The sequence below is a fragment of the Anser brachyrhynchus genome, assembly GCF_964034855.1.
Source record: "Anser brachyrhynchus genome assembly, chromosome: 2".
NCBI lineage: Eukaryota > Metazoa > Chordata > Aves > Anseriformes > Anatidae > Anser > Anser brachyrhynchus.
In genome coordinates this window covers 20839492-20865533 of record NC_137695.1, presented here as the reverse complement: position 1 = coordinate 20865533, position 26042 = coordinate 20839492, and the positions used below count along the sequence as shown (strand labels likewise).

Below are 26042 nucleotides of genomic sequence, written 5' to 3'. Positions count from 1 at the left end.
CTCCTTAGCAAGGCAATGAAAGAAAAGGTTGATACAGGAAAAATGAGTTTGTAGGCCCAGGAGAGCATTTGATAAGTCCTTTTATAACAGGGTAAACATTAAGTAGTGCCTGAAAGTAAGATTGTGAATTCTTAATGCGCGATCAACTTCGTTCCCTGTAAAAAGTCAACTGATAACCTGGCAGGAAGGTTTCTTAGGCAGCTTGATAACAAATACCTTACCAACCAGCATGCAATTTTTCTTCGCATTTATTTGCTGTTTCAGAAGTTACAGTCATTGCCTGAAGTAAATCTTCATAGCAGGGCATTGTAGCACTACAGAACCTTTTAACTTTGCTCAGGTATAGGAATTCATTCCTATTAAGAGGCTGTTGTTGAGAAACCAAGAGCAGTCCATACCTGATGAGCTAAAGGAATGTATTACCAGCAGACTTTCACTCTGAGAAATGGGGTAAGAGTGGGTTGCACCTGGTGATGGTAGATGATTTATCTCAGTCCTGTAAGGTGCTCATAACTCTGGTACCAAAACCTGTAAGTGTGCCAATAAATAAAATGAGGAGTACTTTGTTGAACTGGAGTGTCAAAATATGTGAAGAAGGCATCAATAGGAAACATAGGTGGACAGAAAATTACACATCAATTGGACAGGTGTTTGGGGCAGAAGCTACAGCAGCTTATGAGAGCTAGTAGTCCTCTACTGTTCTAGCTACCTCCAGTAATATTTGACACAAGAGGAAAAATAGGCGTTAAATATTGTTTAAAAAAATAAAATCACTGTGTTATGATACTGCCAAAAATTTTACAAAGTATGCAGGACACATAACACCAATAATTAGTTAAAATTAAAAGAGTTGCTCTCTTATGCACAGAATTCCTTGCCCTATTCTTTTTGCAAAAAATCCTTCAGTTAGAAATGCATAGTTAAAACTAGGCACTGAAATCTCTACAGAAATTTGTTGCAGAAAGTCAGTTGCAGAAAAGGTTACATTGTTAACTTGGAGATGAGAAGACTTTCATATGGAAAGACCCAAAGTGTTGAATATGCACAGCCTTGGGAAAGAGAGGACTTGTTTACAAACTTTAAGTATTTAAAAGGCCAGTGAAATTGTCATAGGAAAGATCTGCTCAGATTAAGGAGGATGGTGAAGCAAAAAACTTGGACTTGTACTATTTTGGGAACTGACAGAAAAAGCAAATTTTTGAGCACAAATGGATCAGTAGCAGTGAACAGTTAAGATGAAATATTCAATCTGTGCAGATGAATAGCGAGTGCTACACTGCAAAGGGCTAAAACTTCAAAGTTGGTATCTTAAATTCCTTTCTTAATCAGCACAAAAAGGAAGAAAAACTAAGTACTTTGGTAAATCCTACCATCTTTTATTAAAGTATCAACAGATCAGCTGTGTACTTTCTTTTCCAGAACCTAGTTCAGAAAATATTTGGCTGACGATGAATAAAATTAAAGGATATCAATCCAGTCAATAGTTGCAGACCAAAATTGCATGACTTAGATGTCAGGTGTTACTTTTTCCCTATGTTCTCTCTGTGCAGTTGATTTTGCTCAAAGCAGACGCTATCTAATATGAATGAGAAATGTTGTACATGCATTTGCATATTTTCCCAAGGAGTCTTGGTGAATGAACGCAGCATGAACAAGTTAGTTTTACATATGAAATTTAGAAACAATTATGGTAAAAGGCTCACTTTTCCTCTGCAGGAGATGAAGCACTATCATAATGGGCTAGTTTAGATCCAAAGATGACATTTCCCAACGGTAAGTGCCAATGGGATTCCAGCTTTTTTGTCAGAGGCCTGGCAAAACTATGCCTGGGATATCCAGGAAGAAAACTTGATACTGATTAAAATAGATTTCATTACAAATTTTCTTGCTAGAATATGATGGGAGAATTTGTGTGTTAAGTTTCTTGTTATGAACTCAAGAGTTCAGCCATACTGTCATAGGCTATATCAGAGTATGAGTGTTTTGCTGTGTCATCTGTGGTTCATACACTGTCAAGACAGATATTTCTCCAAAGCACACATCCACCAGGTTGTTTACTGATTTTGGCTGATGTGCATTATGTGGTAGTTACATTTTGTTCTCTGCATTTAAAAAATAATAATAATTTAAAAAAAATAATAATAATGCAGCAGGTAGCTTTCACCCAAGAAGAATTCCTAGTAGCTGATGTTGGTACTTGCTCTACAGTGTGTGAGTTTTCACAGCTTATTAATTTGCAGGTCAAGTAAAAGGACACAGCTCACACATTGAATAAAAGGATGAAATGTGCAAAACCAAGCAAATGACACATTCCCGTGTAAAAGGTTAAGTGTGGCTGAAAATGAATTGTCACTGCAGAAATGTTTTTGACTGAGAATCTCTATCCACTTTGAAACTGAGATGTGTTGTACTGAAGAGAAAATGTGCAAATAAGTGAGGTTTCAGTAGAAATGGTGCTCCACTGTTTACTGTGCACATAGAATTCTGTTATTCTGTTCTTTGCAAATGACACACATTTAAAAATATTTAACAAAGTAGAAAAAAAAAAAGTAGAAAACAAAGCAATGTTAACAGAAGCAAATGAAACCATTCAGCTACTCTTTCTAGTGCAGTATCTAAAATAATAACCAACTTTATGAATTGAGAATGAAATAGGGAAAACCATTTGTCATATTTAACATTCTAGAAAGAGAGGACTCACCACCCACCTGCCCAAATTAGCCCTCCACCTTTAATGGGTGGTGAATGTATGATTTCTATCTGCCTGAGGTGTAAACATGATCTTTTTCCTACAGTTGGGTGGAAGGCCTGGAAGTAGCCTGGGGCAGATATGTCTCTGGGCATCACTGAATTCTTCTTTTCCACCAAGCTGTTCAGAAAAATGCCCATGGCATTCAGCCATTCATGCTGCAGGAGGAGATATTTGGCTGCCAGCAGGGCTCCATGTCAATGTCTCTCTTGGGCTGAAGAGGTTTACCTGAGAAATGCAAGAGAAAAGCCATCCTGAATAAGTGCTGCTAGATAACTACACAAACCTTTAAGGTAGTAATTTAAACATATGTAAGTTTAAATCATATTTCCAGTCCTATATTCCATGTGTTCCTATATTCAATGGTAGTTATAGTCCTTTCCTGAATACCATGTTATTATTGGCAGGGACTATAAATATAGGCATTGCCCTTTATTAGGAAAAAAAAATAGGCAGAAAAAGAGACTTACTGTCAAGCCTGTTAGCCCTTTTGGATGCTGTGAGCACCCTAAATATTGACTGAATTCAATAGGCATTGGTTTTTCAATCCTTTGCAGACTCAAGCATTTAAATACTTTTATAATTTGTTAAATGTGAAAAGCCATCTCTGTACCTTGTAGAATATTCAGCCCCTGTAGGGCTTTTCCTTTGATTGTGTTACCAGCCAATGCTGAATAACTGAAGCATTACATTTAGTCACAAAAAGTAGGGATTGCTTAAAGGCTTCACTGTAAATAATGTGTATTTATTTTGTGAGTCATTATTGTCATGAGTACATTAAAAACTGCATAAAAATTTAGTTTTGATGCTTAACATAAATTGAATAGTTGAGTTCTCTCTTTTTGTTATGCCATCTTGTGGATTCACCAGTTTTATTTCAATAGGTATTGTTAATGGAGTTATAGCCTACTGTTCCTATAGTTTAAATAAGTGACTAGAATTAGGGAGGTATGCTTGCCTCTCTAATTTTTTTATTTTTATTTTTTCTGTTGAGGAATGGCTTGGCATTCATTGAAATCAAATTTATAAGCCACTGTTTCTAACATGATACTGTTTAATGAGTTTTCAAAAGCTAAAATAAAATGTGGGGTTGCAATTTCTTGGGAACCAAAATATCTTCCTCCATAGAGAAACATATTTACTGAAAGACAGATCTTTTCCAAGATTTCAGATTGCTTTATAAATATCCTGCTATACTCTCAATATTCCCAATTTGCTAAGTTTTCTGTTGTTTTGGTGGTGGTGTTTTTTGGTGTTGTTTTGTTTTGTTTCTTTTTACTGCTTTATTTTGTGCTCTATCTAATGCTAGACATTCTTCCTCATGCCTCATCACTGAAGCAGTGTATTTGCAAATAAACAGAAAATGTCTGTAGGTCACGTCTTCTACTGTCAGAAGCATCCTTCAGTCACTGTTGAGGAAGGTTTTTTTAGCAGTCAGTCAGATTTCAGCTCAGGATGCTCATTCATCACTTCCATATCCTGGAACAGAATAAAAAGGTAAAGTATTACTAGCAGGTTTACACTGCTAATAATACAATCTACACATGCAAAAGTAAAATTTTTCATTAGATTCCACTTAGGCAGGAAGTTTTAGAAGTGTGAGAGAGAGCAGAAGAACCCACGTAAGGTCTTAAATGCAAGTTGGAATCCCAATAAATTTTCAAATTAACATTAATCATACCAGCATGTCTAAGGCTGCAAGCTCATAAAGAATTTAAATTGTCATAAGCCTGCATGGCCAACAAAAGAAAGAGTTTCACTCACAGTTGACCCTTCCTGCTACCTACAGTATTTAAGGGTACTGTCCTTATGATAGCAGAAGTCCTTGTGCTGCATTTAATTGAAGTGCGGTAAGGAAGAGTTTCTTTTGGTATTTTGCTGGTATTTTTCAGACCCTTGGTAGGAGGTATGTAAAAGCTTGGAAATTTTTTGGGGAGTGGTGGGTAGAATTCATTGGATGAGGATGTTGATTTACACCACCTTGGTGTGTTCATTAAACCTAAAGCGTTGAGAAGTTAAATTTCAATGGGGAAGCATTGAAGTCTTGGAGTCTAAAAAGAGTCTAGTCTTGGAGGCAAAAAGTCTGTGGCATGATGATTGCTATTGTCATACTGGTGACAATCACTTTCAAGGTTATAGAAACTTAGTAGGCTTTTATTCTGATGTAATCAACGGGTATGGTACCAGCCATTAGAACTGTGCACAAAGAGAAAACAGTGCTGTTCTATGACAGGGATTTTGAGAAATTTCCCCCAGAGGGGTAGAAAGGGGAAAGCGTTCACTTCTAATAGTAATCAGTGTTTCAGGAAACAGCTTCAGAGAAAACAACCAGCTGTGGTGCACTGGTGACTATTTGGCTTTGTGTACTGCCAGAGCAGTCCTGTTTCAGCCTTTCCCTTGGGCAGCTGCAGAGGGAAGAGAAGCAGCACAACCCAGATCTGTACACAGTTGCACTCTTACCATGGTATCCTGCACTGAGAGATTTACTGATCTTCATTGTTAGCTTATATTATTGTGTAGAATCAAAGTCACACCACTCACATTGGTAGAAACCCTCTCAGAATTGTTTTTTTGAGGTGTTGCCCATTCTGCATGATGTAAGAATTTGCATGAAGATTGTAAAATGTCATCACCTGCAAACAGAGGAAGATGGGAGGTGAAGGGAGAACTTAGGGACAGAAATATGCATGTTCTTGAAAATCCCTGCTGAACTTGCCGCTAATGCAGTGCTTCAGGTGATGAGGGTGGAATCCAGTATTCACTAAGAATGGAATTGTTGCGACCCTTTGGACACTGTTTTCCCTGAGCCAGGCAGCTTAGCGCAAAAGAGGCAACAACCACCACTGTAGTTCAGGGGATGGTATCCCTCAGTCCTCTAGTCCAGTATTATTACCGATCAATAGATACTAAGATGATCATAGTGTGTTTGGCTTGATTGCTTTCTCAGTGTGTTGGTCCCATCGATAGGACATTCCCCGATCATTATCTTCTTTACAGAGAAAAAATATTTTATTATATAGTATGCCACTGTAAATCACAGTGAGTTTTCCTTCTGTCACTTTGATTGATGCAGAAGGTTTCATGACATCCTTTTCTTCCACAACCCCTTCCTGGCTGATACTGCACAAGAAAGTCAGAATGTATGGGATGCTAGGTCTGCTGAGATCAACAGATTCACTGTGCCGCTCTTGCTTATTTGGGATTGTGCCTTCCCCACCAGCAATCACTGAGCTCAGAAAACTGTGCTGTGGTGATGTCATGAATCACTAAAACTCCTGTTGTAGTGACTGACCTATGTCAGTGGAGTACAGGTGTAGCTGGGTCTGACCTCTTATCAGGATCCTGGTGTTCTGAAGTGTTTTATATAATGTTTGCAAGATTACAAGGAAAAGATTAGTGCCAAGGTGGGAAGAAAATAGCCAAACAGAGGATTGTAATATACTTTGCACTAACTGCCACTTCTACACTTTTCCAGAGGAACCAAATCTCTGGGGACACTTTACACAGACTCTTAAAAAATCTTGGTTATTGCTAGCTGTGATTTGCACTAAATGTACAGATGGTGTGAGTAGTAATAGACAGTACAAGCTGTCTGCTCCTTGCTTCATTCTACCAAATGAATTTCTAGTCAGAACAAATTATGATTGGCTTTATGTATTTGTATGTCCACAGTGGATTACAAATAAATAAATAAATAAATAAAAGTTAACCATGCAGTATTGGTCTGATAAGCCAGAGAAAACATATAGGGAAGATACAAAATAACTGCACTTAGTATCATTGAATCACCATAGAGTGATGTGGGTTGTTAGAAGGGACCTTAAAGATCCTCTAATTCCAATCCCTCCTCCCATAGGCAGGGATACCTCCCACTGTACCAGGTTGCTCAAAGCCCCTTCCAACCTGGCCTTGAATACATCCAGAGATGGGGCATCTTCAACTTCTCTGGGAAACCTGTGCCACTGCCTCACCACCCTCTGAGTAAAGAAGTTCTTCCTAATATCTAATTTAAATCTATCACTTTTAGCTTAAAACAATTGCCCATTGACCTATCATTACATTCCCTGACAAAGAATCCTTCCCTAGCTTTCCTGTAGGTCTCCTTCGGTACTGGAAAGCCACTATAAGGTCTCCCTGGAGCTTTCTCTTCTCCAGGATGAACGCCAACTCCCTCAGCCCGTCTTCGTAGGAGAGGTGCTCCAGCTCCCTGATCATCCTCATGGACTGATCTACATCTAGAAGAGTGGGCTCCCAGGCTAGGGACTTTTCTGGGGAAAGAGCTGTGCTATGTATTACAATTCCAATAAAAGCTCTTATGGCATGACAGATCAGAGGCACAAACTCTGGTACGTCATAGAACCAGGGCTCACTGTGACTAGCATTGCAGGAAAGAATATCCTGTTGTGGCCTACTCAGTTCTGGGACTCCTGCAGAACAGTCGGTATGGAAGAGGCCCTGGCTACTTGTTTAACCCTCCTTTTCTCCCTAGTGACTCCTTTCCCATGACAGTTCCACAATCATCCTCTGAATCCTCTTCAAACTAATCTCAAACTTTATTTTTATTTAATTTTTTTTAAAATGTTTTAGCTGGTACACTAGTTTTCGTTTGTTTCTTTGTTTTAGTTTTCTTCCCACCTCCTCCCCCCCCCCCCCCCCCCCCCCCCCGGTCATATAAGACCACTATCCAGAGATCTCAGATCAAATAATTGGTCTGTATAATTTTTTCTTGATTGTATCTTCAGGTGATAGCCAGACTTCTCACCATACTCACAGGTCCAGCTTTTCTGTCAAGAAGAAAATTTTTATGCTTCTGTGTTCTTAACATTGACTCAGGGCTTTGGCATGCAACCCAACATTCTTGTCTGCATTGAGAACCCAGCTGTCCTATGTAGACAGCTGTACTTTTCCTTATCTTATAAGTGTCTTCAGTGCATGTGTCCTCGATTCCATTATAAGAGTCAAACTCTTGGAAGCCACCACAAAGTGTGTTTGTTCTGAAAGTGATTAAAATTCCAATGAATAAACAATCAAATACACCCTGCAACTGCTGTAAGCAGAGGCGGAGTGCAGATGAAATGAAATTTGTATGGATGTTTTTTTTAAGTTCTCCCTGCAAGCGGTGTTTACAAGGATGCAAATGAACACCTACTCTACAAATCACTTAAGCATTAAATTCCTACTCAGAGCTGTAGACATAGGCCCAGACTGTCTTTTTTTTTTTTTTTTACCCTGAAAAAGTTAGTTATAAATGTCCAAATCACCCTTCGTTTTCTGTTTCATTTCCACTCATTTTGAACACAAAATAAGAACTTTTCCAACTGTTTCCATCTACATTTATATTTGGTAGTCATCTATTAGTTTCCCATCCTAACAATATCATTGCAGTGTCTTTTCAGACCAGAAACACCCAAGTGAGAATTGATGAATGTTGTGTGATTAACCTGAAGGGGAGTGGTCTGCGGATTTTAAAATCCAGTGGATTTTTTAAAATCCAGTGGATCCAGTAGTCCTGTGGATGCTGGAGAGCGTGGTGTCCTCTAATAGTGAGGACTGACAATTGCAACTGAGTCCTCAAACCGTTTTGTGAGAAGACTTGCTCACTATAAGTAGTACTGATGTTTGGTTTGAGAATTTTCTTTGTTAAATGCCCCAAAATGTATATTCAGTGTGGACACTTGAAACCTTTCCTGCTGCCTTATTCTTAATTTCTTGACAAAGACCTTGTCAAGAAAAAAAATCTTGTGATGGTAGGAGGCACTATTTCTTTTAATCTATTAATAAGAAATAATGGCATACGCACCTTACCAAATGAGATCATGTACTCTGAACAAATAATTATGTTCCTCAAAGAACAAATATTTTAGAATGTACTTAATTAGCTCTATCACTTAGTTTGCTTGTTTGTTTGATCACTGAAATCTGACATATCAGTAGATGCATCTTCAGTTTGTGCATATGATTCAACAAACATTGTCTTCTATCTTTTCTGCATTTTTTAATGTTCTGTATTTTATGTAGTAAGTCAGTCTTCTCTATCATGAGGATTTCTATGGCTGTAAATAGGTATATATAACACATTCTACAATATTTTTCTTCACAGGAAAAATACATAACAATATCACAGACAAAACTTTTAAACTTTCTTCAGAAAGAGCAATGACGATACCCAGTAGTATGGGATGTATAGGAAAAATCTTTTTTCAGAAACTAATAGTACAATGTCAAAAGGTAGTTTGGTCAAGAAACTGTTAATCTGTTGTAGTATTTCCATAACCTTATCCTGATATTTTCTTTCTTTTTTATTATTTTTTGTTCCTCTTAAGCTTTGCTAATATCAATCTGAAAGACAGGAAGTTCCGAGGAATTACACCTCCAAGCTATTATTGTTTGTTTGTTTGTTTTTTCCATCTGTTATCAATGAGTGTGCTGCAATGTGTACAGCAACACCATGTAGTTTTGAGCAACATGATGGCAATGTTCCTGTTTACCTGTCTGCCTGGCCCCACATCTTTTAAGCTCAGTCCACAGCCCTCTTGCTTTATCCCCAGCTAACTGAAATTCTGGCTTATTTTCTGATTGTCTCTTTGTTGACTTGATGAGAAAGACAATGAATTTTGTCATACCCATGAATGAGTTGTCCTTACCAATGGGAACTTGTGAAAGTAAGAGATTTTGGGGTATAAAACTCGGATGAGAGTAACAGTGATGATGGCTTTCCTAAGACAGCTGTGACAGTCATGGCAGCAGCCAGAAGGATGCCAGACCATATGTTTATACACTTTAAAGGGAAACAAATAGAGCCTGCAATTTTTTATTTTTTCTTTCAAGCTGAATGTAGTAAAAAATGTCATTGGTTCTCCATTCTTCTTCTGAGTCCATTCATGACCTCCAAAATGAAGATAACTGTGAGAGCAGGTGGTAGCTGAAAGCAGTTTTGTTCCTGCATCTGCCTGTGCATGCATTTTGAATTTAATATTTCATGAACTTCATTTCTTAAAAAAATAACAATGTGCAGAAGACCTTATTGTGCCTGCTGAAATTTCATGGGAGGCAAGATTTTTTTATTGTATCTTGATGGTTTAATCCATTACTCTCCAATTCATTATTCATTCAAAATGAAGTGGTTAAAATGCTCATGGAAAAAAACGGTCACCACTTTTCTGTGGCTGCTATCTGATAGGAAAAGCTACCTACTGTGTCTTACATAGCAGCATACAGATATTTTCCACAGCATTTTGAAACTGCCTTATACTCGTTACTGCTAATGTCTGTCTAAAGCTTTTTACACGAAGAGTAGTCTTCTAGCTGCCCTGCCACAGCTTTTATCTTTTGGATGCGTGATGAGTCATGGGGCTACAGTAACTCTCCATAATGTTGAAAGGAATAAATATGTGTTCTTTGGGCAGAATGTAAATGGCTTTTTCTTGGCAAATACCATCTAACCGCAAGCGATGATTGCTTTTGGTAAATCTAAACATAATTTTGTTGTAACCTGCACTTTGGTTTAGGAGGCAGAGATCACTGTGTATGTACCCTGTAATTACATGGTATTTACCACAGATATCCTACTGCTGCTTGTAACTTACCATATGATTAAATTACCAACATTTATCATCAGTGAAGTGTATGCTGCATGGTATACATCTTTCATAAACTAGGACAATACGGATGTAACTTAAGATCTCAGCCCATTTAAATTAATTTTTGGTCTAGTTCTGTCTAAAGGCATTTTCTGTTTATTTCCTGCAACTCTTCTTCCAGTAGTTATGTTTAAGCTAATCAGGTGATCATTGGAAGACTTATACAAATCATTTGCAATCAGTCATTCATGCAGAGTTTCTTTCAGATCATGTTTCTTTCAGATCGTACTGAATTTATGAAAGGTGACCCATTAGCAAAGTTCTAAAAGACATGAACCACGTGTACTTCCATGTCGATTGTACTATGGCATACAAGCACAGACACAGTTTCATAATTGTATAGTATACAACGAAGTGTCCACAGATCCACATGCAGGCTACCCATCCTAGCATGTGCATCCTTCATATATAATATGTTCTAAGGTATTATAGTTTTTACCCACTTAGATTTTTGTTTGTTCTCTCTTTTGTTCTGCTTGTTTTACTCTAAGCCAAATGTTTTCACAGATGCACTCAAAAACTGAAGAGTATAGCTCAAAATGATAGTGAAACACTGAATGGGGGAAGGAGGGAAAGAAAGGATGAGCCCAAGATTGGTGGCTGCTTCTTCAGTACATGGTATATCTGTTACTGTTCTGGCTGAGTATTGGTTTCCCTTTGTTCACCAGCCCCTCATTCTGACTGTAGTCAGAATTAGACCAGTGAACCGATCTTTGTTGAAAATGCTTTTTTTTTTGGTTTGGTTTGATAGAGATTGTCATCCAAAGCATTACCTCCCCCAACACAGTCATGTTGGCAAAAGTTCACAAAGAGGGAAGAAAAAATGCCCAGGGAGATCTGACAAATGGTACATCCAGTTCTTATCACCAAGGCAAAGTCATGGAAAGGGTCAGAGCCATATGGTATTCCATCACAATGGCTGCATTGGAAGAATCCTCTCAGAGAGGGGATTCAAAGTGCAATCAGAGACCATGGTGATACATCTTTGTACTCCCAAACTTTAACTGTGAAACAGATATGTCCAAGAACTGCTTTCTGAACAGGCACATGTGGACTTGCACTCCTGAAGCCCAAGTCATGGATGAACATCTGTGTTCCAGCCTCTGGAACAGAGAATGTCTCTATCAGCCTCTATCTTCTCATTTTGAGCTCTATTAACTGCTAAGTAGTCCTGTCTGAGGCAAGCTCATACTGCCTCTCATCTTTAAACCCTGTGTCCAGCACAAACAAATGTGGTGGACAAACAATGAAGCAGAGAGCATGTAGCTATGGTGGGGAGTGGGGATATGGGATTGGTGGGGATTGGTAGTGTGGGAGGAGAGAGACAAAGCAGGAAAAGAAAATTTCTGTATTTTCAAGTTTGCTACTACAACAGTTTGATTCAATAATTAACTTTTTTTTTTTTTAATGTTTCACAATGTTAAAATACCACTTTCCCTAGTAGTTCCACCCAAACATTTTATTAATGACATCTGTGCAGGCATGAAAATGTTTTACCCAATCGGTGAAGGAGATATATAACAGAAATAGAGTGCAAAATTAGATTTCTCCCCAACAGCTCTATTCAAGCTTCATCCTAAAATTTTGTAACACCAAGGTTACTGCAATGACACAGCTGCTAAGATATTCGGCCTAAGCAAGATAATCCTCCTGCCAAACTCTTTTCTCTGGTTCCGGCCTGTCTAGGAACGGCACTGGTCTTTGTTTGGCTAGAGCTGAGAGGCACTTGGGAGCTATCGCATGGCAGTATCTCACTGAGTAGATACTGTATTTCATGCCTCTGTCCAATAATTTTCTCTGGGGAAGTATGCGCCTGATCGGACAGGAACTGATACAAGGCATTAGACTCTAAGTAACCTTTGAGTTTGTTTCTTCTGAATGTGAAAGCATTCATGGTTTGAGTCATTAAAAATATGCAAACAGATGCATCAGTTACAGTTAATTTTGAGGGTTGCTTAAGTCCCTCATAGTGTCCTTATTTACAAGTGCTCATCTTGCTCTTCTGCTCCTCCTAGTGATATCTAACAACCTCCTGACAAGGAATATCATGTGGCATGTCAGAAGAGAAACCTTTACTGGAAGAGTTTCATAATACATAATCCTCTAAATCCCTTTGCTGAATTGAATGGGATATTCATCAGAATGGGTTACATTCCACCAGATCATATACTTTTTGCAACAGCCATGAGTAGATGGGAAACTACAACAAGCTGAGAAAATTATTGGCAGTGACATACATTACACATTCTCAATTTTTCCAGATAATGCTTTCAGTATTAACAAAGCAGCAGGAAAAAAAAATGGTGAATAACCAATCTGGACTTTAAACATCTACATAAGATAACACAGACATAGTGCCAAGAGTATGAAGATTCTGGCTAGCTTTTCTTTTTTCTCTCATGCAAAGACACACAAGAAGTCCTTGTAAGGTTAAGCAATTAAGAAACAGTGTTATACTTATGCCTTCTGAGGTTTAGCTTTCAGATAGCCCACTTTTCAGGCTGAAAGGAGAAATGGATTGGTGCATTCAATCTAGTCAAGCAAAAGCAAAGCCAAAAAATACATATAATCTGTTTTTAATTCATTTTCCCCAGAAGGCTGCAAGAAACTATAAAAATAGAATGAGACTGGTTCATTTTTAAACTGATCTAGTAAGCCCATTAAGGTATTTAACTTTCGTGGATTGTCTGAGGGATATGGAGTTGCTGTTATCCTTTTGTTTAATTACACTGTAATCTTAGTGCAATTACAGTGACGATAACATTCTTCCACACACATAACAATAAATTAGCCATTTGGGGATAAATGACATTACTTAAAGCTTACTTCAGTGAAGTATCAAAGAAATACTAATGTGGTTGTATAGGACAGGGTGTGAAAGTATATTACACTGTTTCTAGAAATCATCATTCCAATATATTTTAGAGACTTAAAAGAATAACATATTCTTCAATTTTCTTCATCGTGAAATAGTGATGGAAAAATATCAGGAAAAGCACAGAGAAAACATATTTTACTGTATCTGAAAAAATGTGCACTGCAGAGTTTTGTGGGTTATGCTTTAAACATCCATGCAATATTTGTCAAGTTCACCAAATAGATATGTGAGCAACACCATTCCTGATACATTTTATTTTCCCAATCTTGCCATTTTTCCATTGAATATAAAAGTGTCTTCTGAGTCCTTTTGTGGTGTAATTCCAGCAACAAGAATAGATTCATCAAGTTTTTGCTGTTACTGCTAAAGAGAAAAAAGGTAAGACAAAAAATAAGTGATATGTCAGAAAAAAACAGTTGGACAACAAAATCATCCTAAAAATAAAATACCTGTCAAAATTTTGAAGTTATTCTCAGCAGCTCCAATTAAAATAATTACCAAAAAGTGTCCTACTGGGCTTTCATCCAAAGAGAAAACTCGTAGCTCTGATCTCTTCCAGATATGATCATAAATAAATGAAAAACATTTTGAAAATATATTTTGAAATGCATTAAAAATAATAATAATAACTCTACTGACAAGGTAAATTAAGAGAATTATAGTGGTTTATAAACCTCAAATACCATCTTTTTCTGGTAAGGAACCTGGTCTGGTTATTCTCAGCTCAATTCTATGATGTTGGTTATAATTGCACTAAGGCAAATTAGGTAAAAGAATGGAATTAAGCTGATGTAATAAGTATTTCACATCTAAACATATGTCTCCTAACCTCATAAGAATATGCATCTTATGTAGTAATGTTTTATTGCTCTAGAGAAGAGTAGCTGCAACAAAAGGGCTGAAATTTTCCCTGTTACTTGAAACTTTTTTTTTTTTTTAAGATATGAGCATGAAGAGGTGTTAATGTGTATGGAAGAGTCCTTTGTAGGAAGATTCTGTCTTTTATAATCTCATTTACATGTGGCACAAAACATAATTTATTCTTAATTTATTCTCTTATTTGAACAGAGGAAAGGCTTTTGCAAATTAGTTGTTTCGTGTGCTGCAAGTTTGAAATGAGTTTTCCTGAATGGCTAATGAATAAAAAGATATCAGAATTTTATTAGGTGATAATTTTTAATAAAGCTTTGTATATAAAAATCTTTTGAAATGGGATTATAAATACTGGTGAATGACTGAAGAGAATCATTTGCTTAAAAGGTGGCATTTTCTAGTGGTAGAAGAATTTGGACTTCACTGATACTTTGAAAACACAAATGCATAACTTCTTGAGTTATGCTGGTGTTCTGTACCTTATATCAATCTCATCTAATATTTTTTTTTCCTAAAACAACACTTCTACAATTTTCTGACATTCTTACTGTGGAAAACTTGGTTGTTTGTGCTGATGGCAGGTGAGGCCATAGCTTTACCAGATGATCTCTGTGTTCTCTAGCATCTTACTACAGAGAAAGGGCATTAAGGAATACCTGTTCATGTAGTGAAAGATGTTATGGGTTTGAGCTTAGTTTGTGGTTTTCTCTTTACACATATAGGAATGTGACTTGCAAATAAAAGAAACCTTAGATGGGACGTCTGTGAGCCGGTGTCACTAATAGGTTTGGACTAAGGTACTACAGTGATTTGAGCAAGGCTGCATATGACACAGGGCACACACATCATCAGATGGCCCTGAGGGCAGAGGCTGCAGTTTCCTTCCTGCCCTTGTCTATTACGGTACTCTGGTAACCTTTACAGAGGGTGTAGGTATGTTTTACTAACTCATTTCTCTACCTAAAATTGGGATTCCTATCTAAAAAGCAGTAACAATGTTCTGATTTACATATTTAATTTATCTGCTGATTTCTGTTTATGTGTGAATATCCAGAAAATACCCACATGGTATTGCAGACAATCTCATATATATGGGCTGAGATTTTGCTGGATATCATTAAATGCAATAATATTTGACTCAGAATGTGCTCGATGTGAGAATTATTTTACCTTTTTTAACTACTACTAGAAACTCAGTCTTACAGGATATTTATTATAAACTCTCATGTCCTACTTCCCAGTGCCTATCTCTGGTCTATTTTTCCCACTGCCCTGGCAAATAGTAATTTAACAAGAAAAATGAATGCACTGCTAATGATCATAGTCAGTGAATTGGAAAACTCACTGGGAGAATTTTTGATCCACTTTCCCATTTGTTTTCTTTGGCAAGATAGTAACTCTAGCAGCTGACGACTTCAAGATGGCATGTGAACCAATTTTAGTTTTAGGGGTTTTTTTCCCCATTAAGTTTTGAGCAGCTTTTCCTTGTCTTGATCAGTGATGTCCAACTCTGCTTGACAGGAAGCCAGGCATGAAAGAGTTTTTTGGCTCCACATCTAAGTGCAATTTTTTTTGTTTTTTTGTTTGTTTTGTTTTTAGTAGGCCCAAGGTAAGTCTTTTATCTTTTCTTTCCTAGTATTTCCTCCATCATAGATGAGGAAGTAGATCCTCAGATGAGGTAGATAACACATCCAGTTTGATGTCAGTCTTTAAGCGATATGTAATTGCTAGGCTGGGGAGTAAAGTTATGACAATTGTGGTAAATACTAGTCTATATGGTACTGTACTTGTGCTGACTGATTTCCATCAAAAATATTCAGTGCTCTTCATCTAAGATGGTAAAGAGGAAGTAGAGGTACCACTACCCATGAGGTAGCTTCACGGTGATAGGAGACACCACCCAAGACAGATCAACTCAGAAGGATTTAATTATGCTTGGACAAGAGCAAAAGTGGCCAGAGAATCAGGAAGCTCCTGCCAGTTCCTCTGCAGTTTTCTCTCTTGGCTGCACAAATAGTTTTCAGAGGAATTTGGAGGCAAATGAGCAGTAGAAGTTGTGTACTGTCACCCTATTTAAAAAAGAAAACGAACAGGGAGAAATGCAAGGAATAGTTCCACTATGTAGCAAAAACGTTTCACTGTGGTATAAGTGTGTTATTACATCTTTGTTAAGCTTATTGCATGTTTGAATATACAAACTAAAATCAAGGCTTTGCCTTGGGTGATCTGGGTTGAAGCGTACTCTCTTAGGGAAACAATTTTATTCTGGTTCCTCTTTTTTGGAAGCTGCTCTGCTATTTCCCTTCTAGTTTATATGCTGTGAGGGCACTCACATAAACCCACACTGAGCTGTATGCTCAAATGGCAGCTCTGCCTTCACCCAGTGACAGTCTCTCTCATGCAAAACCTTTCATTGTTCATCAACTGCTGGCAGACTCTTTGTTTTCCAGCTAAGTAACCACAGTTTGTTGTATTACTAAGGCTTTTAACATATGCTTTTACTTAATGTTAGCTGCCTGATAAGAAAATGAACTGGTTGGTTTTTATTTTTTAAAAACTGTCATTTCTTATTTTTATTTTTCTTTCATTTAATATTTTATATGAGATGGTTAGATCTTCCTTTTGTAGAAAAGGAAAAAACGATAATTTGTTTGGAGCTCCAGGTTCCTGCATCATTCTTATTTTTGTTTTTCTTTTTTTTTTTTTTAATGCATACATTTTCAATTATTTTTAAGCTCCCAGTATCATCCTTTCACTTTTCTGATCTGTTATTAAGCTACCTCTCAAGAAAAATGTATATCATGTCTTTCAGTTCCCTTTGAGTCAACATCTTCAGCCACATTGTATGGCAAAAAAATAAAAGCGCCTTTTCTAGAGATTTTCTGACATGGTTCAGATAATGTCAGCTAATGTGGAAGGGGAACAGTCATTTTCCTTTAAAACACATCAGGTTTTTTAGATTTTAAAACTGATATTCATATCTGTAATGGAATTATGAATGCTGCTGTATAAAAGGTACATTAGCCAACACATACCATCATGGCAAAAACACCTTTTAAGTAGATTTTGTTTATGAAGGTTTAGTTGAACTTAGCTGACATTTGGTCAAGCTCTATGGAAAGAAGGGAAAGAAAGTTATAGGGTTTTGTTGTTGTTGTTGTTGTTCTGATGCCTGTGTCAAACTGTTTATTGATAGATATACAAAATGCTTTAGAGCATTCCTTTTCCTGATAAGCTCATTGTTTGGTATTTCAGGTTAAAAAAAAAAAAAAATGTATTGTTTCACATTCTTATTTCCAGTAGAGATCATTTTGTAGAACAAGCAGTTTTATAGCCTTTTTATGAGAGCAATGTCATGGCTATTTCAAGGAGTAATTCCACATCAGCTTATTTCATTGCTGTTACCATCTTTTATTTTATTTTTCTGCAGAAGCAATCACTCTTTTTCCCCAGAACATTTTCTTTTTGCCAGAACATTTTTCCCCTTTTTGAAACACAAAAGGTATAAAGTGGGAAACCCCTGACCTAGGATGGAGCTAACAATTGCTGAGTATAAGACTGTGGTACATTAAGTGTTCTGCTTCAGCTGCAACCTTCCACCTATCCTCTACTACAAAATCAGCAATCTAAAAAAAAAAAAAAACAAACAAACAAACAAACAAACAAAAAACTAGAAGTTTCATTCATTCAGATAAAACATTGCATATTTAGTAAAATAGGTGATATGTAAAATAAAATATAGATTAGGTAATATGTAAAATAAGACAAATATTAGTTTATGTATTAGGCTGTGTCAGGTGTCCATGACAAGTTTTCAGTAGCAGGGGGGCTGCAGGGGTAACTTCTGTGGAAGGAGGTGAGGGGCTGCCAGATGTTGGACACAGCTGCTTCTAGCCAGCTCCAGCAGCCCTACTTCAGCACACAGCTGAGCCCATCAGCAAAGCTGGTGAGACCGCTGGGAAAACATTCTAAGAAAGGGTGAGAAATGCTGCAGAAGGAGAGAGGAGTAAGGGAAGAAGACTCAGAAATGGCCCTGTGAACTCCAGGGTCAGAGAAGGAGTGGGAGAAGGTGCTCCAGGCACCAGGGCAGAGATTCCTCTGCAGCCTGTGGATGGGATCAGGCCAGAGCAGGAACCAGCACTGTAGCCTGTAAAGAACTCCATGCTGGAACAGGCGGATATACCCTGACAGAACTGCCACCTGTGGATAGGACCCACGCTGGAGCAGGGTTATCCTGAAGGGCTGCAGCACATGGTTAAGACTAACACCAAAGCAGGAGAAAAGTGTGCAGAGGAAGGATTGAAAAAGATGAAGTGTTATGAACTGCCATCTCCCTGTGGCACTTAGGAAAGGAGGGGAAAGGTAATAAAATTAGGAATAAAAGGGTGATGTGGAAAGGGTGGGGGAAGGTGTTGTTTTAACTTGTCTTTGTTTCTCACTATCCAAACCTATTACGAAAGACAATAAATTATTTTTTCCTGAGTCTAGTCTGCTTTGCCCATGGCAGCAATGAGTATGTGATCTCCCTGTCTGTATCTCAACCAATGAGCTTTTTCATCTTAATTTTCCCCCTATTCTGTTAAGGAAGGGGAGGGAGAGGGCAGCTGGCAGCAGGCAAGGTCAGCTCACCAAATAGGTAAAAACTGAAGTGTTGCAATAGCTTTAGTCTACTAATCACAAGCACAGAGAAGTATAATTCATTTATAGTCTGTATTCAGTATAAGGTATGACTTTAAAGATATGACTAATTGTTTTAGACTTTTTTTTTAAGTCATGAACAAAATTATAATATAATGGGGCTTTTGTTCTAATTCAGCTAGATGCTAAAGTGAAGAAACAGATTATCATGATGTCAGATATGTTAAAGCAGGCTCTGGTTTATGTAACTTGTTCATGAAGGGCCTTAGAAGTGAGAAGATAATTATCAATATAGATGTTTCATTTGTATGTTGCCTGCATATCCTGTGTTTTATCATATCCTTATAGATACACAATAGCAACTTCAAAGGCTTCATTGTCTGTGCTGCTTTGAACATATATTCTGTTATTCTGCACATTTGGCAAATGCTATCAAAAATGTTCTGAGTGATATTGATTTTGTGTGCAGCTAGGAGTAGGAAAAAGAAATCACAGAAAGTTTCTGTGCAAATTGTTGTAATCTTATTTTCATATTACTTCATTAATCAATTATGCCCTGAGATCATTATGTGCATCCAGGGTTATTCCACTTAAGCCACTGAAATGACAGGTTAGTATATTCAACAGAAGTGATGGGAAAGCTCAGTTTTGTCATCCCTAAATGTAAATGAAATGTTAGAAATGAATCTGTCAACCCAAAAACTGATGCTGAAATAACTGTGCTCTTTTAGAACAGTGCATTCCATTTTTGATCTCGAAAGATTTCCCAGAAAATTCCCTTAGCCAAGAAAGTCTACTGTTGATTATGTTAAAATGCAACAGATAAAGAGCATATTTCAGAGAGGAGGTGCAGATGTGAAGTGCATTTTTAAATTAACTGAGGGTCCTGCATCAAGAGAAAATGTACTTTCATACATAGCTAATTAGTTGTATATATTTTTTTTTCTCTGATTTTGTGTGTGCATTTGTACAATATGAGGACAAGGAATATACCCTCTTTGATTTACAGATGGCTTTATTATTAGTTCATCCTTAGTTTTTGATAGATGTATATGTACATATAAAACTTAAAATATTCTGAGCACTCTTTTCTGTTTGTTTTGATTCCAGTATTTAGGAAGCATGTTATGATTCTAGGTATAGTATTTGTAGAGGTTTGGAAAAGAGCTCTACCAACTCCTCCCACAAAGGAGAGGTTAAGTGGTTCAGGAAATTGAAGGTCTGAAATATTCTTCCTTGACTAAATGAATCAACCGTGAGCATTTACCACTGTCAGAAAATTAGGTCACAGATAACATAAACCAATTTTCTGTGGAAGTCCAGGAATAAGTTAATTTTACATTTGCTGCTTTCTTTAAATTGTAGTGGCAATGATAAAATGTCCATGCTCAACAGTGGCTACAGCCTTTGAATCTCTGGGATGATTTGAAGTGACTTTGTGTTTCTTTTCAAGTTGTTCCAATGCATGACTGGAGTTCTTATTAGAGTGATCTTCATGCAAGGCCTGCCTGCTTCCCAGCTATCATCCACCTCCTGCTTTCCATTTTTGTCTAAAGTAAAGCTGCATCCGGCAAACACTTGGAAATACGCTCTTTGGTTACTAATTACCTGCACCGATTTACTTAGTTATGTGTTCCAACACAAGCAAGTCCTTTGTTTTCTTATTGTATCTGCCTCCCTATTAGTTATAATGGTGGCATTTATGCTGTAAATGGGATGAAAACATGAAAGGGAGACTGTAACTAAAGATGGGAGCACTGTGCAAGTAATAAGTAGTGAAGTATTAAGGTTAGTAGTAACACATGGATATGGCTGTAACGTTTTTGTTTATATTGCCTTCAAATATTACTAAGGAATGGTTTCAAGGTTATAGACCTACCCTGGAGTGTGTTAAAATACATAACAGGACTGTTGGCTATCCTAAAATAATGAGCAGTAAAGTTTATGTATTAATTGTAATTATGTTTGGACAGATTTATATTTTAATTGGTGTTTCTCTGTCATATCAGTTGGCAAAAGAGAAAAATTGGTATTTAGGTATTCAGTTGAAAGAATCTTTCCATATACCATGTTCTTTGAATACATAGGTGTGATTTAAATGAAGCAAAGGTAGGTAGGTGCCTAGCTGATCACACTGCTAATGCAGAATTTTTTCAAAAGAATACTTTATTGTATTTTCTCCATGCCTGCTTTCCTGCTTTCCTTGTGGTTCCTATCATTTCCACTTGAGTTGCCTGCATGGTACTTGAACTTAACTGCTAGCCATGCAGGAAAATTATTCCAAAGAGCTATCTTTGTGTTTGTTTGTTTTGTTTATAGCATCTTATCACTTCCAGGACTAGTTCCATAAACAGGTAGCAAGCATTTAGAAAAATGTTTCAGGAGAGGAAGGGAGCAGAAGGCTGCCTAAAGCACTCCAGAAGCTTTTAATTGCTCTCAGAGATTTTCTGTATCATACTAAGCAAACCATTTAACAAGTCTGTTTCACCTCCCAGTGGTTAGGATGGAGAAAAGAAAGTTGAGAAAAGAAAAGTTTAATTAAGGAAGTGGGGTTGCACATTGAAGTTTTTAAATAACATATATTAACTGCAGGTGACTAAAAAATGGTATTTTTACCTTAAGAGTAATTCCAGGTATACCACATAGTTCTGGAATTTCATAAGAGAAGGAATATCATGTTTAAGGAATAGATTTTTATGCTTCTTCAACATGTGCTGTATTGCAATGACACTAAATTTTTGAAGACCTTGGGCTTCACAGTAAAAAGGGTTATGGAGGAAAGGAGACTCATACTTGCAGAAGGAAAAGAAAACACAAACATAAATAGTGTTTCAGTGAGTGCAATTTCTACGCACTGAATTTCTGAAATTTCTGAATTTCTATGAAACATTTTCCAAATATATTTTTTTTGTTCAAAAATGTTCAGCCGACTTGAATATTTTTGTTTTTGTTATGGTATCTGTTGTTTGAATACAATTCATTCAATCAGTAGAGGGAGGTAAAGCAAGCAGCTCAACACCATCTGGTAAACAGTTTAAGAGCTGATAAGATGCAGTATGCAAAGTTTAATTTTGAAGTTCTATCTGTAGCTCTGATCAACTTAAAGTTTGTCAGATTTGACCAGCAAGGCAAAGGCTAAAACAGAACTTAAGAAAAGATTTACTACAGAGTAATGGAAGTTTTTAAGTCAGGCTCTAGTCAGGCTCTAACTTCTTCGGAGTTGGAGTTGGCAAGCCTAAGCAATGCAGGTTTATATGTAGACCACAAATTGTATAAAATGGCAGGGTTTTCCTGCCATTAAAATATGCAGGTGACTGTTCTTCAAAGAACTCTTGTGCCAAACTAGTAAGAGCTTTTGAGTGAGCACTGCTGATGGAAGCAGCACATGACACACTATTAATCTGAAGACTGTTGTGGATTTGTGGGTAAATAGGATAAACTAATGAGATCTGACACTGCAAAGAATGTACCAGAATAGTGGCTTGCCTTATAATAATGAAAAAAAGAAAAAAAACTACCTTTTCCATTCTTCATGTGATTTTTTTTTTAAAGGTTGTCACCTCTTGTTGTATGAAACGGTCTCTTAGTCTGTGTCTCTACAAATATTAAAAAGGGTTAGCCTAGTTCCTGAAGAGGTAATGATTTGCAATAAATAAATGAATGGCAAAAAGACAGGTTGCTGGAAAGGATGGAAAACACTGGAATATGCATGTTGTTAAATGGTTCATTTTGATAATGCCATCTGCATTTTGTCCTTAACTAGAATTGTTCTTCCTTGGGTCTGTTTTTCTCTCTGTATGAAAACTGGCTTCTTGAACTATTTGTTCCATTGTTCATCTTGGATCCTGTTCTTCTGGCAGCCCTCACAGATATCTTCCTGCAATTCTAGCTCACTATAAAACTGGTGGTGGGATTAATTTCTCTCAGATGACCCTTTACTGCTCTGGCAATGCCTAGTTAAACCTGCCATTCTATTAAATATTTTCGGAAGTTACTGAAATGGTCTCAATATTTTTTCTTTATTGTAGGTTTCATATATACTGGAGAAGTTGTGCATCGAATGTTAACAGCTACACAATATATTGCACCCTTAATGGCAAATTTTGACCCCAGTGTGTCAAGAAATTCAACAGTCAGATACTTTGATAATGGTATGTAGTAGTCCTTCATAAATAAATGTGTCTGTGTCCCTTGGTTCTTCATATTTTCCTAAATAATTATTTTTGAAAGAAAAATTGAAGATTTTTTAAATATCTTTTTTTTTTTTTAACTCACAAACTGTATAAAGAATGTTCCTAGACATCCATAAACCTTTCTTAATTTAGAACACGGTTAAAGGGTCATGAATGTTTTTTCCTAATTGAGTAGATCCCTTCTATATGTTAAAGTACATTAACTCAATCTAAGAATTTATTTTACTAATTTTAAAAGGACAAATCTATCTTCTATAAAAGTGCAAGTTCTTTTGAACTTGAATATATATATATACTGTCGACGTACTGGCTAAAATGGAAATAAATGTCCTTCATGGAATGCAAGACCAAGAATACACAGGAGTAGGGCAGGTATAAAGTTAATAAACCTGTCAATGACTAAGTGTGCATGGAGTCCCAGGCCTGGAATTCAATATGCTCATCTATACCATGAGTTCTCAACAGTCCCATGTTAAAAAAATAAAATAAAATAAAATTGAAAGGTTAAAAGGTTAAACTGCAGTGTTATACTTGAAGCTCCATAAAATATTTCAAAGGCCTTAAATCTGTGGGAATTTGTTTCATAAACTCAGTTATAATGAATATTTTGAAAATATAACTGATGTGATTAAATATCATCTGCTGCCTTACCTCAGGTAAGAGACGATAATTTGCTACAATAATTGCAAAAGTCTCTTTAGTGATTGAATGCAATGGCAGTGACTGCGTATTTTGAATTTAAAATTTAGAAATCATGAAATTTTGAATCCTGACATCTATGATTGTTTTAATCTTCCTTGATAAGCCTGTGCCATCCTTTGAATGCTCATACACAGTGAATTTAAGCAAAAATAATGACCATGTCCAATAATATCTATATCATATCTCCAACCAGATAGGTAAATTTTTATGTTTCAGATCACTGATCAAAATATATCATATAACTTTTGCACCCAGTCATAACTTTTCCTTACCATCTAGTCATTACTTGCAGCATTTGTTTGTTAAGAATTCAATAAAGTAGGGTTACATGAGAAAATCCTCCTGCTCACATAGGGAATTTTCATACAGAAAAAATGATTATTTTCATTTAATATATTACCTGACATTATGGCCTGAAATTTGTCATCTTTACTGAAAGAATTTGAGTGCTCTGGGAAAGTCACAGCTAATTTTCATTGTATTCTTGACTTCCACTCTTTCATATTAGGTTTATTATCCTGTATCGCATCACTTTCATGACAACATTGAATTGGGGGGGGGGGGGGGGGGGGCAGATTTTGCATCCCTCCCTCATCCATAGGGCATGATGATCTATTGGACCCCATGTACTTTAGGACAAAGAATTTGCTACCTTACCCCAAATAAAAAGCAACTGAATGATTTGTATCTTCAGCTCCTTATTTCTTTTTCATCCCTGTCTTATCCCCCAGCAAGTTTAGAGCTGCATCTGTAGTTGGCAAGCACATAGTGTGGTGACCCATTCAAGTCTTAATCACGGAGCTAATTGCAAGAAACCTCCACTCAAACCTACACAAAGAGTCCTGGGAATGAGGAGGTAGTGTTTTGGAAGTAGCTGGCATCACCTTTGGTTTGGGATTCTGAGATGCACTTAGGGACTGAGTATAAAAGTTTCTGGTTATTTTTCCAACAATAATTGTAAAAGTCTTTAAATTTCTTTAAAATGAAATTTAATATAATCAACTAAATATTCAGAAAACAGTTAATAAATGTAGTCAAATAAGGAAAAATGCATCTTTGCAAAATTAATGAGCATATACTATACTTATGAAAGACATGTGGTCCAATGATGCAACAGACTTACTGAAGTATGTACCAAAAATTTGCATGCTTATAGTTCTGTGACATCCCCTGACAAGATATGCTAATAAGAATAACTGAATTTCTGTGACAAAAGATATTTCAAGGATATATCAAAAGAAGAATACTGACCCACCGTGAACACTCCAGCAAGAAATGAAATTAAAGTGTTGTGAATCAAAGCACATAACTCCCATTAATGCCAAATAAAGAAGTATGTTGGGGAAGGGATATAGTCCTAGAGACGAAAAAGACATTTTCAGTAAACACAGTTTTGGTGATAAGTGTCTTTCAGCCAAACTGCCTGAATGTGTCTGTAATCCGCAACATCTGTAAAACATGCTCATAGGGTATGCAAGTCACTTGGGGTACATTTTTAGTGCAGTAAGTAAGTGGATATTCAGCCAGAGAACTCCCATGAGTATTAACAAGTCTCTTGCAACTAAATCTCTGCACAGCAGACTCAATATTTACCCCGTCTATGAATTCTTAGTAGTTTTAATTTAAACTAAATGTATTTATTGCAAGCATCTAATATTTTTTCAACTTGCAGAACCTCAGTGAGGACTTGTACCATGCAGAAAAAAATTAATGCTATTTATATTAATGTGTAGTTAATGGAAGAATCTGAATTCCTCAAATAATAACTTTCACAAGACAGGCAAAGCTATTAACACTTCACCTTTCAAAGCCATCAGGTTGTATATGTGTGTGTGTATATATAGTGTAAGAAAAGCCACTGCAGAGCAGTGGTTGCAGCAGCACACCTGTGAATGCCGGATTCTACGTTTAGTGATCATTGACTCTTTGTGCAACTCCAAACAAGTTACCTGACCCCTCTTGCTTTAGCAGATTTTTGTGTGAGTAGTTGAGGTAGTTATTTGTGGCACTGTGTTGTCTACCTTTAAGAAGATTTCAACAGCAACGTGTGTGTAATGTCTTTAGCACTTCAAGATGCTGGGCTGAAAGTTGCTGAAAGAGACAAATCACTGTTTTTGTTTCAAGTAACTGCAGTTAAGTACTTTTCCTACAGTCAGTTAATATTTTTCTCACATTTTTTCTTCCCTTTGCCTCTCTACCCCCACTCTGGGGTTCACAGGCACAGCACTAGTTGTCCAGTGGGACCATGTCCATCTGCAGGATAATTACAACCTGGGCAGTTTCACTTTTCAGGCCACCCTTCTCAATGATGGGCGTATCATTTTCGGCTACAAAGAAGTAAGTTGGGTCTGAAAGTTGTCATTTAAGTA

At 36.8% G+C, this 26042-nt stretch overlaps 1 protein-coding gene and 1 long non-coding RNA gene across 3 annotated transcripts in view; both read left to right on the top strand.

The window, feature by feature from the left end:
* LOC308190199 overlaps positions 1–22800 on the top strand; it is a 44188-nt gene extending 21388 nt beyond the window's left edge. The window contains exons 2-3 of one of the 2 annotated variants that reach the window (XR_013947000.1): positions 1717–1773; positions 2796–22800. This is a non-coding gene — a long non-coding RNA (uncharacterized lncRNA). Of the gene's footprint in view, positions 1–1716; positions 1774–2240 lie in introns of both variants that reach the window. The other variant, XR_013947001.1, reaches the window with a different exon arrangement.
* PLXDC2 (plexin domain containing 2) overlaps positions 1–26042 on the top strand; it is a 268291-nt gene that overhangs the window by 176091 nt on the left and 66158 nt on the right. The window contains exons 5-6 of the mRNA XM_080581228.1: positions 22807–22929; positions 25892–26010. Of these exons, the coding sequence (XP_080437354.1) occupies positions 22807–22929; positions 25892–26010 (242 nt within the window). The remainder of the gene's footprint in view (positions 1–22806; positions 22930–25891; positions 26011–26042) is intronic.